The sequence below is a fragment of the Pongo abelii genome, chromosome Y, assembly GCF_028885655.2.
Source record: "Pongo abelii isolate AG06213 chromosome Y, NHGRI_mPonAbe1-v2.0_pri, whole genome shotgun sequence".
Taxonomy (NCBI): Eukaryota; Metazoa; Chordata; class Mammalia; order Primates; family Hominidae; genus Pongo; species Pongo abelii.
Genome location: NC_072009.2, coordinates 2,075,943 through 2,091,741, shown reverse-complemented (window position 1 = coordinate 2,091,741; position 15,799 = coordinate 2,075,943). Strand labels below are relative to the sequence as shown.

The 15,799-nt window shown below is 43.0% G+C and overlaps 1 protein-coding gene across 1 annotated transcript in view; it reads left to right on the top strand.

Moving 5' to 3' along the window:
* Positions 1-15,799, top strand: part of DHRSX (dehydrogenase/reductase X-linked) — a 273,895-nt gene that overhangs the window by 51,868 nt on the left and 206,228 nt on the right. The window contains exon 2 of the mRNA XM_054545430.2: positions 13,764-13,871. Within this exon, the coding sequence (XP_054401405.1) occupies positions 13,764-13,871 (108 nt within the window). The remainder of the gene's footprint in view (positions 1-13,763; positions 13,872-15,799) is intronic.

The following is a 15,799-nucleotide window of genomic DNA, read 5'->3' as shown; positions in this document are numbered from 1 at the left end:
TTTTATTTTCTTCTTTACTAACCAGGGCATTTTATTTCTGGGGGAGAGTTCATAGTTACTGACTTTAGATCTCATCGTTCTCAGTGCCTCCTCTCTTGATTTGGTTTTGCTTTGCAAGGTGGTTTTATAGCTTTTGATGAACATCTGCTACATGTCTAGTTGTGACTGTTTTTTTTTCCCTTGAAACCAGAACTTTTTTTTTTTTAACAAGATGCATTCAAGAATTCCTAACATATAATCTAGACATCAGCTGGGCTCCTCTGATTGGACTGTTCATTTAGGGACTTGGGGTTCTACCAACTTTTCCACTGTTTCTTCCCCCTATGGCCCCGATACTCCCTATTACAACCTGTAAGGGCAATAAAGGCCAGTGGATTAGTCCATTCTGGCACTGCTATAAAGAAATCCATGAGGCAGGGTAATTTATAAAGAGAAGAGTTTTCATTGGCTCAGAGTTCTGCAGGCTGTACGGGGAGCATGGCAGCTTCTGGTTGGTTTCTGGGGAGGCCTCAGGAACCTTACAATCACGGACGAAGGTGAAGGGCAAGCAGGCACGTCTCACATGGTGGGAGCAGGAGCAAGAGAGAGAAGAGGTGCCACGCACTTTTAAACAACCAGGTCCCGTACTAACTCACTCACTCAGTTTCATGAAAACAGCACCAAGAGGATAATGCAAAACCATTCATGAGAACCCCACCCCCATGATCCAGTCATCTCCCATCAAGCCCCACCTCTAACACAGGGGACTACAATTCCACATAAGATTGGGTGGGGACACACATCCAAACTATATCATCTAGTTTGAAATGAGTATCCTCAGTTAGGACCCAGGGCCAGTGGTTTCCACTCATGTCTCCAAGAGGCTATGTGGACTGTTCACTTCAACTCCATAAAATGCAGAGAGAGCTGCTGATGGAATAAATCTGTTGACAAAAACTGTCTGTCCAAACTGTGTCATCTAGTTTGAAATTCACATCCTCAGTGATGACCCAGGGCCAATGTTCCCACTCATGTCTCCAAGACGCTGTGTGGACTGTTCACTTCAACTCCATGAAATGCAGAGAGAGCCGCTGATGGAATAAATCTATTGCAAAAAACTGTCTTGGGCTCTGCCTTAGAAAGGGCTAAGATTTCCAGTGTCAGCTTGGTTGTGAAACAGCCCCCCTCAGGGACGGGGGTGAGGACCTGAGAAGTATTATTTGCTTCTTTTCTTAGTGCCATTCAGGCTGCTACAACAAAAATACCATAGCCTGGGTGGATTATAAATTACAGATATTTATTGCTCACAGTTCTGGAGGCTGGAAGTCCAAGATTGAGGTGGGGGCAGATTCAGTGTCTGGTGAGAACCCACTTCCTGGTTCATAGATGGTGCCTTCTAGCTGTGTCCTCATACGGTGGAAGGGGACGAGGGAGCTCTCTGGGGTCCCTTTTATAAGGGCACACATCTCATTGATGGGGCCCCACCCTCACAACCTCATCACCTTCAAAGACCCCACCTCCTAACACCATCACCTTGGGGGTGAGGATTGAACGTAGGAATTTTGGGAAGACACACACATTCAGTCCATAGTCCATCTGTCTTGCCCTTTCAGGGAAGGGAGTTTCAACCTTTCATCTCTGATTGACTCATCAATGGATGGGTGAGCTCATTCATTCAGTCAGTGAACATTTATGGGGTGCTTGTCTTATGCCTGGCACTGTCTTATGTCAGGCAGTGGTGTGCAGAGTCCACAGCAAGGTATCTGTCCTCAGTCATCATTGGCCTTATGTGGGAGGCAGGCTGGATATCAGCCCAGAGAACCATGGAGGCCCATTGTGTTATTTGCCCCATGTAGAATAGATGAAGGCTGCTTTTATATTGTCACAAGCAGAAAGTTGCATGATTGGACCCCCTGTGTTTGAGACAAAAAAATGGAATGAAAATGACCCTCCCATTGCAAACAGGGTACCCCACTGCACAGGAAACCTCTTCTACTGTGGGGTGACCTCCTGCACACGTGTGAAATTAGAGAAATACAAAAGCCAATGCATATTTCCCGGCTTCAACTTAAATTCGTTATATCCTACAGATTCATGAGCTGTGATAAAGATATATTTTTTAAAAATCTAATGAAAATACCAGTGGGAAACACCAGTCTGATGTTAAATAACACAAACGATTGCCTCTTAAAAGTTACACGTTTATTAACTGTCATTTGTGACTGCACTAGGCAGAACTTTCTTGTCAAATTAGTATGAAATATCTTGTTTGTTTATGCAAATTAAATATGTGTTTGGAAGGCTGTGTTGACAGAGAAAATGGTTAATTGTAAAAGGATAGTAATTGATGTCCACTTAGATTTAGAAAATACACAAAGCCACAGAGAACGAAATTAAAATTATTCTTCTGTCCCCTCTCTGCAAAAATTTCAGCCATCACCTTAAAATATTTCCTCTGTTTTCTTCGGGGATTCCAATTATGTGTAGTATGAGGTTATTTGATATTGTCCAGAACTCCTGGAAGCTCTATTTTTTTAAACTCTTTTTTATTTTCTTTTATTTATTTATTTTGAGACAGGGTCTTGTTCTGTCACCCAGGCTGGAGTGCAGTGGTGCAATCATAGCTCACTGCAGCCTCGAGCTCCTGGGCTGGAGTGATCCTCCCACCTCAGCCTCCTGAGCAGTGGCAGATTGAGTGTCTGGTGGGGACCCACTTCCTGGTTCTTAGATGGTGCCTTCTTGCTGTGATGTTACATGGTGGAAGGTGTGAGGGAGCTCTCTGGGGCCCCTTTCGTAAGGACACTCATCCCGTGCGTCACGTTCCATTCTCATGACCTCATCACTTCTCAAAAACCCCACCTCTCAACACCATCACCCTGGATTTTTAAAATACATATTAAAAATATAATTTTATATATTTTATATAATATATAAATATACATATTTTATATATTTTCTATAATATATAAAATACACATATTTTATACATTTTCTATAATATATAAAATACGCATATTTTCTATAATGTATAAAATACGCATATTTTCTATATTTTATATAATATACGCGTATTTTATATATTTTATATAATATACGTGTATTTTATATATTTTATATAATATACGTGTATTTTTTATATTTTATATAATATACAAAATATACACATTGTATGTATTTTATATAATATACAAAATATACATATTTTATGTATTTTATATAATATATAAAATATACATATTTTGTAAAGTATATAATATATATAAAATACACACATTTTATATTGTTATATAATATATAAAATATACATATTTTATATTTTTAAAATTTTATAAAATATAAAATTATATATTACATATAAATTTTATATATTATATTAAAATATAAATTATTTTAATATTAATTATAATAATATAAATTTATTATATATAAATATTATATAAAATAAATTTATTATATATAAATATATGAAATAAATTTATTATATATAAATATTATATAATATAAATTTATTATATATGTATATAATATAAATTTATTAAATAAAATATATTTTTATATATTATACAATATATAAAATGTATGTATTTTATATATTTTAAACTTTTATAAAATATATTTTAAAATTTATATAATTTTAAATTTATAAAATTTATAAAATATATTTTATAAAATATATGTAAAATTTATTTATATATCAAAAATTTTATATATATAAAAAAGAAACTTTTTTTTTGCTTAGAGTGCTGTGAACAGGTTTTCTGGGTAGCATGTATGCTATGAAATGGGGACGTTTGGGAACCTCTGTTCTGGTCCATTATGTGTTAACTGTGAAGTTTGCCTCTTTGCCTTGCTTTGAGATGACAGATGAGGACTGACTGTGTGCTCAAGATCACGAGGTCAGGAGTTCGAGACCAGCCTGACCAGCATGGCGAAACTCTGTCTCTACTAAAAATATATAAAAAAAAGTAGCCGGGCGTGGTGGCAGACGCCTGTAATCCCAGCTACTTGGGAGGCTGAGGCAGGAGAATCGCTTGAACCTGGGAGTCGGAGGTTGCAGTGAGCTGAGATCGTGGCATTGCACTGCAGCCTAGGTGACAAGAGCAAGACTCCATCTCCAAAAAAAAAAAAAAAAAAAGAGCAGGTTGTTGCCTGCTTTCTGTGCTTTTTGTTTTTGACAGTCAGAGCTGTGACATATTTCATCCGTGTAAAGATGAGAGCATGTGGTGGTCCTGACGTTATACAGATGGCCTTTCCCACTGCATACAGTGCACCCCAAACCTGTTCCCCTGCCTTTTAACCAGGGACAAACGGAGGCTAAGTGGGTAAGGGGTGAAAGCGTGATTTGCAGCGAGAACCGTGGGAAGTGAGCGTCTTGGTTGCCACGTTGGGGGACTCCAACTCCCCTCCTCTCTCTTGGATAGTTGAGTCCTGAAGATCTCCTATCTGTAAAAGGAAGGTTGAGTTGGATCTAACGTTCCTGCCTGCAGTGCCATTCCGGAAACTTTTTGTCAAAACCTTTGCAGCCATAAATACGTCAGAAGAGAAGAGACTTTTCATTCTATATATATTCACATTGTCTGAGCCTTGCCCCTGGTTTCTCTGATGGACACTGGGAATCAGAAACATGACAGGCATGATGCGGTGGGAGATTCGTCACAGTCTCTGTGGAGGCCCCCCTCTTCCAGCATCATCCTTTGCGATTGTCTTTGTAGGGTTATTTCTTCATTTTATTAGCAAGCAGGGCTGTGCTCGTGGTGTCAACTCAGCAAACACCAATGATACCTCTGCTTATTGGAAACATTTTAGAACAACTGGATCGACTCTGGTCCCTGACTAGGAGATGCAATTTTTCACAAACTTGAGGTGCTCTGGGCTGTCCCGCCATACCTCGTGGCGTGGAGGTTGCAAAGGCTGCTCCTCCTTCATACCCCTCCTGAGGTTGGTACAATGAGTCACCTTCGGTTCACATTGGCAATCCACCTTGTATCTTGAGGGTAGATTCCTAGAGGTGATTTTGCTGGATCGAAGGATGCATCCATGTGTCATTGCATTAGATATTACCCAACTTACTCCCATAGGGTTTTTGCCATTTTGCCTTCCCACCCACACTGTCTCTGAGTGCCTGATCTCCACAGCCTTATTAGAGAAATTTGATGCCAGTGCTTTGGAATTTTTCTCAATCTGATAGATAAGAAATAGTATTTCATACCATTTCACCCAGAAATCCCATGACTGGGTATAAACCCAAAGGATTATAAATCATTGTACTATAAAGACACATGCAAACGTATGTTTATTGCAGCACTATTTATAATAGTGAAGACTTGGAACCAACCCAAATGCCCACCAATGATAGACTGGATAAAGAAAATGTGGCACATATACACCATGGAATACTATGCAGCCATAAAAAACAATGAGTTCCTGTCCTTTGCAGGGACATGGATGAAGCTGGAAACCATCACTCTCAGCCTAATAACACAGGAACAGAAAACGAAATACCACATGTTCTCACAAGTAGGAGCTGAACAGTGAGAACACAGGGACATAGGGAGGGGGACATCACACACCAGAGCCTGTCGGGGGCTGGGGAACAAGGGGAGGGAGAGCATTAGGACAAATATCTAGTGCATGCAGAGCTTAAAAGCTAGATGATGGGTTGATAGGTGCAGCAAACCCCCATGGCACATGGATACCTACGTAACAAACCTGCACATTCTACACATGTATCCCAGAACTTAAAAAGAAATAGTATTTCAGTACATTCTGAATTAGGATGTCTGTTATTAGATATAAAGGAGAACATATGTGTTGAGGGCCATTTGAGTCTGTTCTGTATATAAACTGTTATTTTTGCCCTTTTCTTTGTAGCATGTTTGGGGTTTTCTGGAGTTGAACTTTTTAGATATCTGAAAAATAGGTGTTAATATTTCTGATGGAAGTTGCAAATTTTCTTCTAGCTCATTATTTGTGTTTTACTTTGCTTATGGAGATTTGTTTTGTTTTTTACCATGTGATTTTTTTTTTTTTGAGGTAGTGCCTTGTTCTGTCTGGAGTGCAGTGGCATGATCTTGGCTCACTGCAGCCTCCATCCCTTGGGCTCAAGTGATCCTCCCATCTCAGCCTCCCAGCTTGCTGGAACTACAGGCACACACCGCCACACCCGATTAATTTTTGAAATTTTTTGTAGAGATGAGGCCTCTCTCTTTCCCAGGCTGGTCCTGAGCTTTTGGCCTCAAGCGATACCCCCTCCTCAGCCTCCCAAAGTGCTGGGATTACAGGCATGAGCCACTGCCCGGCCCGTTTTTCAATCGCGTAGTTTTTTAAATAGTGAAATTTATCTAACCATCTTTCTGAATTTTCGCTTAGGAAGCATTTTCTTTCTGTGGAGGTTAAAGTAATGATTCCTGCTTTCTTGCAAACTTCTCATGGTTTAGCTTTGTTTTTGCCTAGGAGTTCACTCATGCATACTGTGAGGTCTGGCGCTAATTTTATCTCTTTCCTATTGTGCCTTCACGTGCCCCAACACAGTTTATTAAAACGCCCATCTTTTACCCCTTTTGTCGTGTGCTAAGTTTCCACATGCAGTTGGTCTGTTTCTGGAAATTGTACCCTGTTCCTTGCTCCTTTAATGCCTGTAGTACCTCCCGTTTAATTATAGAGGCTTCTCAGATGTTTTTAATCTCCTACAGGGCCGGTGTGTTCTCAATCTTTATACATATCAGAATTTTCCCCTTTGCCGCCTCATTTGCAATTCTTTTCCCCACAGCAAGTTTAGAATCGATTCGTCCAGTTTGCCTAAAAGAAATTCTGTGAACTATTTTTACTGCATCACATCAAATTTGCATATCGACTTGGGTCATTCTGACACCTTTAAGGTTGTATCAGTTTAGATTTTTTCCCCCTCCAACTTCTATTTTATTTTTTAAATTAAAAAAAAATTTTTTTTGAGATGGAGTCTCGCTCTGTCACCCAGGCTGGAGTGCACTGGTGTGATCTCAGCTCACTGCAACCTCCGCCTCCTGGGTTCAAGGGATCCTCCTGCCTCAGCCTCCCGAGGAGCTGGGATTAGAGGTGCACGCACCACCATGCCCAGCTAAATTTTGTATTTTTAGTAGAGATGGGGTTTCACCATGTTGGCCAGGCTGGTCTCGAACTCCTGACCTCGTGATCCACCCGCCTCGGCCTCCCAAAGTGCTGGGATTACAGGCATGAGCCACCGCGCCCGGCCCCAACTTCTATTTTAGATTTAGGGGGTACATGTGCAGGTTTGTTCCCTGGGTATATTGTGTGATGTTGAGGTTTGGAGCACAAGGATCCCATCACCCAGGTAGTGAGCATAGCACTCAATAGTTTTCCAACCCTTGCCCCATCCCTTCCTTGCCCCGTTGAATTGCTCGGTGTTTGTTGCTCCCATCTTTATGTCCATGTGTACTTGATGTTTACCTCCCAGTAATAAGTGAGAACGTGTGGTATTTAGTTTCCTCGTTCTGTGTTAATTCACGTAGGAGAATGGCCTCCACTTGCATCTATATTGCTGCAAAGGACATGATTTCATTCTTTTTAATGGATGCGTAATATTCCATGGTATAGATGCACCACATCTTCCTAAGAATTGAATTACCATTTGAGCCAGCAATCCCATTACTGGGTATCTACCCAAGGGAAAGTAAGTCATTCTACCAAAAAGACACATGTACTGTGTGTTCATCGCAGAACTATTCATAAAAGCAAAGAATGGAATCAAACTTAGGTGTCTGTCAACTCTGGATTGGACAAAGTTTGTTTTGTTTTTTTTTTATTTTTTTTAATTTTATTTTTTTTGTGAGACGGAGTCTCGCTCTGTCGCCCAGGCTGGAGTGCAGTGGCACGATCTCGGCTCACTGCAAGCTCTGCCTCCCGGGTTCACGCCATTCTCCTGCCTCAGCCTTCTGAGTAGCTGGGACTACAGGCGCCCAGCACCACGCCCGGCTAATTTTTTGTATTTTTAGTAGAGACGGGGTTTCACCGTGTTAGCCAGGATGGTCTCGATCTCCTGACCTCGTGATCCACCCACCTTGGCCTCCCAAAGTGCTGGGATTACAGGTGTGAGCCACCGTGCCCGGCCGTCATTTTTTTTGTTTTGTTTTGAGACAGTCGTGCTGTGTCACCCAGGCTGGAGTGCAGTGGTATGATCAGAGCTCACTACAGCCTCAACTTCCCAGGCTTGCGTGATCCTCTGAACTCAGCCTCCTGGGTAGCTGGGATGACAGCCGTGTGCCACCATGCCTGGCTAACATTTTTGTACCTTTTTTGTTTTGTTTTGTAGCAATGAGGCTTCACCATGTTGCCCAGGCTGGTCTTGAACTCCTGGGCTCAAGTGATCTGCCTGCCTTGGCTTTCCAAAGTGCTAGGATTACAGGCATGAGCCACTGCGCCTGACCCTTTGGGTCTTTGGAGAAGCACACACCAAGAAGGAACGTGATGGGCCAGAGATTTACTAGGGGAACTGTGTTTGAAGGGTCAAACAGGCCCTGGCAGAAGAGTGGAGGAAGGCTTTCAGATGACGGTGTAGATGCCTCACACCTGTGAAAAAAGAGAGGGCGAGGAATTGGGTAGAAGGAGCGTCCAACCGGTTCTCTGGTCATGCCGAGTCACTGGCTGTGAAAACCCAAAACCCCGAGGAAGCCCAATCTTGCAAAACATGTTGCCCATCTGCAGAGGCACCGGGTGGGTGGTGTCAGGTGATTGTTGCAACCTGTTGTGTGCGGGGGTGTCTGTGTGGGTGCATACGTACTTCTCAGCCCCAATGTTAGCTTCTTGGTCCATAAGGAAAACTCTAAACTCTTCTAGCTAAAGTTAGAAATGCAGCAAGGATCCATTCTGCAATCTGTGGTGCTTTTTTTTTTTTTTGAGCTGGGGTCTCACTACATTGCCCAGGCTGCCGTGCAGTGGTGCAATCATGGCTTGCTGTGCGTTTTTAGGGAAGACCCCACGGGCACCTCCAAAACCATGTGGCATGACATCCTCACCGAGACCCAAGGGCATCTTTCCAAGGCCTCAACTGTACTTTTATGTCTTTTGAGAGGGGCCTAAAGGTGTCCTGATATAGGTTTTGCACACTCTCGATTACCAAGTCTCATTTCAGTGTTGCTGTTGTTCCTATATTATAAGCAGGACTGTCTCTTCCCATACCTTTTTAAGCTGCCAATTGTTTCTGTGTTTATGGAAGCTATTGATATTTGCTTCTGAATTTTCTATCTGACTACCTTCCTGAATTGTCTTCTTGGATTTGTTTAATGTTGATTTTGTTAGTTTTTTCCTGGCGTACCATCATATCATCTGCAAAGTATATTTTGACTCTCCCTCTGCAGTTCTTGTATCTGTTGTCTGACCACATTGGATAAGATCTCCAATAGCATGTTAAATGACAGGGTGCACTCCTGGAATCCCAGCTCTTTGGGAGGCCGGGGTGGGAGGTTGACTTGAGCCCTGGAGATCGAGACCAGTCTGGGCAACACAGCAAGACCCCATCTTTACAAAAAAAATAGTAAAAAAAATTAGCCAGGTGTGCTGGCTCACACCTGTAGTCTCAGCTACTTGGGAGGCTGAGGCGGGAGGATCGTTTGAGTCCAGGAGGTCGAGGCTGCAGCGAGCCATGATTGCACCACTGCACTGCAGCCTGGGCAATATAGTGAGACCCCAGCTCAGAAAAAAAAGCATCACAGAGAACAGGATGGATACTTGCTGCTTTTCTAAGTTTAGCTGGAAGATTTTAGTGTTTTCTTTATTGACTAGGAAGTTGGCATTGGGGCTGAGAAATACGTATGTACACACACAGACATGCCCACACACAGACGCACATGTATACACACAGTATATATGCATCCTATGTGTCTGTAATTACAATTTAATAATATATTCCTATTTTTAAAGTAAACTTAGTAAATTAAGAACATCAATACATCTACTGATACTACATATAGTATTTCCAAGTCCCTCAGGTTGGGTCGGGAACATGGGAATGTCATTGTACAGGTTCTATCTTCGGGTTATGAGGAATACACCAGAAAACCTAAGCGTATGGAAAACTTATTCTGCAATTTTCTAAGTGAACATACCTTTTCATTGATTCATGTATGTATCAAGAAAAAAAAATAAAAGTCTTACACACCAAGAGGATTGTTCGCACAATACTGACAACGAAATGTACAGGCTGACAAAAAACAAATTATATGTTGAAGCCTCCTCCACAGGCCCCACCTCCTGATACCATCATGCTGGCGATGGTATGTTTTCAACATAGGAATTATTTTGGGGGGAGAGGAGACACAAAATTTTACACTTGGGAAAGGTGAAATGGAAAAGCAGCATAGGCTTTATTATTTTATTTTATTTTATTATACTTTAAGTTCTACAGTACATGTGTAGAACGTGCCGGTTTGTTACATAGGTATACATGTACCTGGTGGTTTGCTGCACCCATCAACCCGTCATCTACATTAGGTGTTTCTCCTAATACTACCCTTCCCCTAGTCCCTCACCTCCTGACAGGCCCCGGTGTGTGATGTTCTCTTCCTTGTGTCCCTGTGTTCTCATTGTTCAACTCCCACTTATGAGTGAGAACATGTGGTGTTTGGTTTTCTGTTCTTGTGTTGCTTTGCTGAGAATGATGGTTTCCAGCTTCATCCATGTCCCTGCAAAGGGCATGAACTCATCCTTGTTTATGGCTGCATAGTATTCCGTGGTGTCTATGTGCCACATTTTCTTTATCCATTCTATCATTGATGGGCATTTGGGTTGGCTCCAAGTCTTTGCTGTTGTGAACAGTGCCACAATAAACATACGTGTGCATGTGTCTTTATAGTAGAATGATTTATAATCCTAATTTCTATTTAAATTACCTTTATATTTTTATACATTTTGTGGGTATGAGTACACTTGTGTTACACAAATATATTGCATAGTGCCAATGTTTGGGCTTTTAGTGAGGCCATCACTCAAGCAACATACATGGTAGCCAATAGGTAATTTCTCATCCCTCATCCCATCCCACCCTGTGACACTTCTGAGTCCCCAATGTCTATTATTTTATGCTCTATGTCGACATGTACAGATTATTTAATTCCCGCTTATAAGGGATAACACGTGGTACTTGACTTTCTGTTTCTGAGCCATTTCACTTAGGATAATGGCCTCCAGTTCCCTTCGTGTTGTTGCAAAAGACACAACTTCATTCCTTTTCATGGCTGTGTAGTATTCCATGGTATATATGTGCCATATTTTAAAAAATCAAATTGTCTGTTGATGGACACTTAGGCTTTATATTTTAATAAAGAACAATCCAAATATGTTGAACAAAATAATCTCCTGAACAAAGCTTGAAACAGATCATATGTGCCTATAATAACTCACAGAAAGGGACTTTCCTGACTCTCTGCCTGCAAAATCCACTTTTCCCTCAGTCTTTCCTTCTCAAGGGAACATGGAAATTCCCTTCTTGCATTTTCTCAGCGCCCAGTACAAGGAGTCATTCTTGCCTCATCATGTTCCCCTCTCTGTCCTTGTCTTGTGATTTTTTTTTTTTTTTATTTTGAATGCGAGATGTCTGACTCCCACCAGCACCCCTGTTGCCTGTACCTGTGAGACATATTCTGAATCCAGCCACCTCTCATACCACCTGTGCTGAACTGTGGCGGAGCTCCTCCGTCAGTCCCTGCGACTGCTTCAGGAGAACTTTGATAGCCCGGTCTTCCTCCAGCTCTAGTGGATTCTCCATGAATCTGTTCCTTCCTGTGAAATATATCACAGATTCATCTCAGAGCCCTCTGATGACGCCCTGTCTGCCAGAGAGAAGCTCACAAACTCTGTGGGGTGCCCCTTCACCTTCTTCTCTCCGCTCTTCCCTCTTTCCATGTCCTTGGCTCCAGCCAGCCAGCCAGGCAGCCAGCCACCTTCCTCTTCCTGGAATATCCCAGGCATGCTAGACTTTTGCTCTCACCATCACAACGTCAGCTCAGGAGCCCCTCCTTGGAGGATTGTTCTCTAACCTTCCATCCAGAATCACCGCTTGTCCCTTTCCTCTTCTTCCTTTGCTCTGGGCTTCCTTTGAAGTTCATTCATAACTGGAAGATGTGAGATCTGGAAAGTTCTGGATTATTGCCAGACACATACTGTGTATTTAGAGTGGATGGTATCTTCCCCAGGGGAACCAATTCTCCTTGAGGCAGACAGCATGTTTATCTTTGTCTAATTCATTTCCCTGTATGCTGGGCACAGAGTGCAGGCTCTATACATATTTTATAAAAGAAGGAGGGAAGGGTTGCAAGATGGACAGAAGGAAGGAGGAAGAAAGGAAGGAAAGAAGGAGGGAAGAAAGGAAAGAGGGAGGGAAGGAAAGAGGGAAAGAAGGAAGGAAAGAGTGAGAGAAGGAAGTAAAGAGGAAAGGATGGAAGGAGAAAGGAAGGAAAGAGGGAGGGAAGGAAAAAGGAGAAGAAGGAAGGAGTGAGACAAGGAAGTAAAGAAGAAAGGAGGGAAAGAGGAAAGGAAAGAAGGAAGAGGGAGGAAAGGAAGGAAGGAGGAAGGGAGGAAAAAGGGAGGGAAGGAAGGAATGAAGAAAGAGGGAGGGAAGGAAGGAAAGGGAGGGAGGGAAGGAAAGAGGGAGGGAAGGAAGGAATGAGGGAGGGAAGGAATGAAGGAAGAAAGGAAAAAGAGAAGGAAGGAGGAAGGAAGGAAAGAGGGAAGGAAGGAAGGAAAGATGGAAAGAAGGAAGGGAGGACAAATGGAATGAAGAAAAAGAAATATAAATCTCCCTCAAAATGTGGATCACTTGTCTTAACCAGAAATTCAAGTGAGATACTATCTGCACCTGTGACGTCAGCAGCTATGAAGCAAACTGTATTAACCATGTCTTTTATTTTCTGTGTTCTGACGCATGACTTTCGTGGCCTTGTGAACCCTAGAGACCCTGCCCCTCCCATAGCTAGCGAATCCCCAGAGGTGGTGAAGAGCCCACCTATGAACCTGTCTTTCACATGCAAACCCATCAATCCAGAATCCACCCCCCAACCATCTCCTTTATTGGGGTTGCATATTCCACGTCACTCTCCACCTGGCCTAACCAGGTGGAGAGAGGTACCAGAGAGTCAGGGACAGCCCCTATGCCCCAGAGCCTGCTGAAATCCTTCACACTAGCCAACTCTAAGCCTACTTGCCTGTTCCTTCCCTTGGAAACCACGATGAGAGCTCTGGCCTCCTTTGTCTTCCCACCTCACCAAACTTGGTGCGCCCCTGTGTGGTCCTGAGTGGTGGGACACGCCCCTCCTCTTGGGACCTATGAGTAACAAACCACTTGCTTAACGGCAGTCTCCTGATCTGTTGGCCCCACCATACCTACGTCATAATAAAGTCTACATTTTACAACGCAAATAAACGAAAATGTCCTGCTCAGTGCTGCCCTGAGAGCAGAGGTCATTCCAGGATTCTTGCTCGCCTCCGCAAAGGGTATCCATTCTGCAGACCTTTCTGCCGGTCACATTGACGGCATATTCCAGAGCCTGCCAGGGACTCATAGGGGATGACAGGGGATTTATCAGGTGGTTTTTTACTGCACTGTCATTACTCGGGGCTAATCCACTTTAATACATTCATGCCTCCTGAGCCTGTGGGAATTCAAGAGGAACAGAACCAGAAATGATTGAACCATAACTCCCTTTGGCATCCTGCCTCTCAGGAGGCTTAATTCTTACAAATATGTGCTCTGCTTCTAAATCTTAGTTTCATTATTTTCTCTTCTTCTTTTTCAGTTTTTCCCCCACAACCTGACCGTGTCGCTATAGTGACGGGAGGGACAGATGGCATCGGCTATTGCACAGCGAAGCATCTGGCAAGACTTGGCATGCACGTTATCATAGGTGATGACTTTTACAGTTACTTCTGTTTTTTGTTTTTTGTTTTTTGTTTTTTTTTCTGAGACAGGATCTCTGTCAACCCACGCTGGACTGCAGTGGTGCGATCTCAGCTCACTGCAACCTCCACCTCCTGGGTTCAAGTGATTCTCCCACCTCAGCCTCCCGAGTAGATAGGTTTACAGACATGCACCACCACGCCTGGCTAATTTTTGTATTTTCAGTAGAGACAGAGTTTCGATATGCTGGCCAGGCTGGTCTTGAACTCCTGAGCTCAAGCCATCCACCTGTCTTGGCCTCCCACAGTGCTAGGATTACAGGTGTGAGCCACCGCGCCTGGCAGAGTTAGTTGTGTCTTATACCTAATGTGAGCTACTTAGTTGTTCATTTAGACATGTATGCAAATGTTGATTTGCATATAAAACATTCAGTCAGATCCAGAAAACTCATAAAGGTGATATTCAAAACCTAGAAAATACAGAAAATTGTTGTACCCTTTTGGAAGTAGATATATATTCTGCTTAAATATTGATCCTGTGTTTCTTTCACATGGTTTACTGGAAAAAAATAACCGTATATCTTTATGACTTTACTAGGGCTGTTATAACAAAGTGTCTCAAGGAGACTGGAGGTTGCTTAAAAAGCCAAAATTTATTTTTCACAATTCCAGAGGCTGGAGGTTCAATATCACAGTGTGAGTAGGGCTGGTTCCTCCTGACACCTCTCTCCTTGGCTTGTAGACACCATCTTCTCCCTGTGTCCTCACAGGGTCATCCCTCTGTGTGTTTTCATCTCCTCTTCTCCTGAGATGTCTTAGTCCATTTCAGGCACTGTAACAGAATTACCATACAATGGGCAGCTTATATACAACAGACATTGATTTTCCCACAGTCCTGGAGGCTGGATGTCTGAGATCCAGGTGTGGGCAGGGCTGGTTCCTCCTGAGGCCTCTCTCCTGGGCTTGGAGATGCTGTCTTCTCTCTGTGTCCTCACAGGGTCGTCCCTCTGTGTGTGTCTGGGTCCTCATCTCCTCTGCTTATGGGATGTCTTAGTCCATTTCAGGCTGATATCACAGAATTACCATAGACTGGGTGGCTTATAAACAACAGACATTGATTCTCTCACAGTTCTGGAGGCTGGAAGTCTGAGATCCAGGTGTGGGCAGGGCTGGTTCCTCCTGAGGCCTCTCTCCTTGGCTTGTAGATGCCGTCTTCTCCCTGTGTCCTCACAGGGTCGTCCCTCTGTGTGTGTCTGTGTCCTCATATGCTCTTCTTATAAGGACACCAGTTCTATTAGATCAAGGCCCACTCTCGTGACCTCATTTTACCTTAATCACCACTTTAAAGATCTTATTTCCAAACACAGTTACATTCTGAGGTCCTGGGCTTTAGGACTTCAATTTATGAATTTTGTTCAAACACAAGCTCCTAACAGAATCTGAACAATTTTGTGGGATACTTGTTTTTTCCTGCATCCGTGACCTATAGACACTCACTGTTTGATTTCTGCTCTTCTTTTTGAAAATCTCTCTAAAAGCTTATCGTGAGCTCTGACTCCTCTTCCGGTGTGACCTCTTCAGGTCTCCCTTCAACTGGGAACATGAGGACAGTTCAAATTAACCCATTCCACTATTGTCAGTGGAGATGGAGAGGGGGAGGGGAAGAGGGAGGGGGAGGGAGAGGGGGCGGGCAGGGGGAGGGAGCATCAATTGCCTACCTGGGGAAGTTTAAATTAGCTAGATTTGTGGAGATGAGCTTGGAAAAACAAAAGCCTTAATGGCCACTTTTGACACCATCTGCATTTAATTAATTATTTTCAGACAAGATCGTGCTCTGTCAGCCCAGACTGCAGTGCAGTGATGTACTCATAGCTGACTGCAACCTCAAACTCCTGGACTGCAGCAATCCTCCTGACTCAGCCTCACAAGTTGCTGG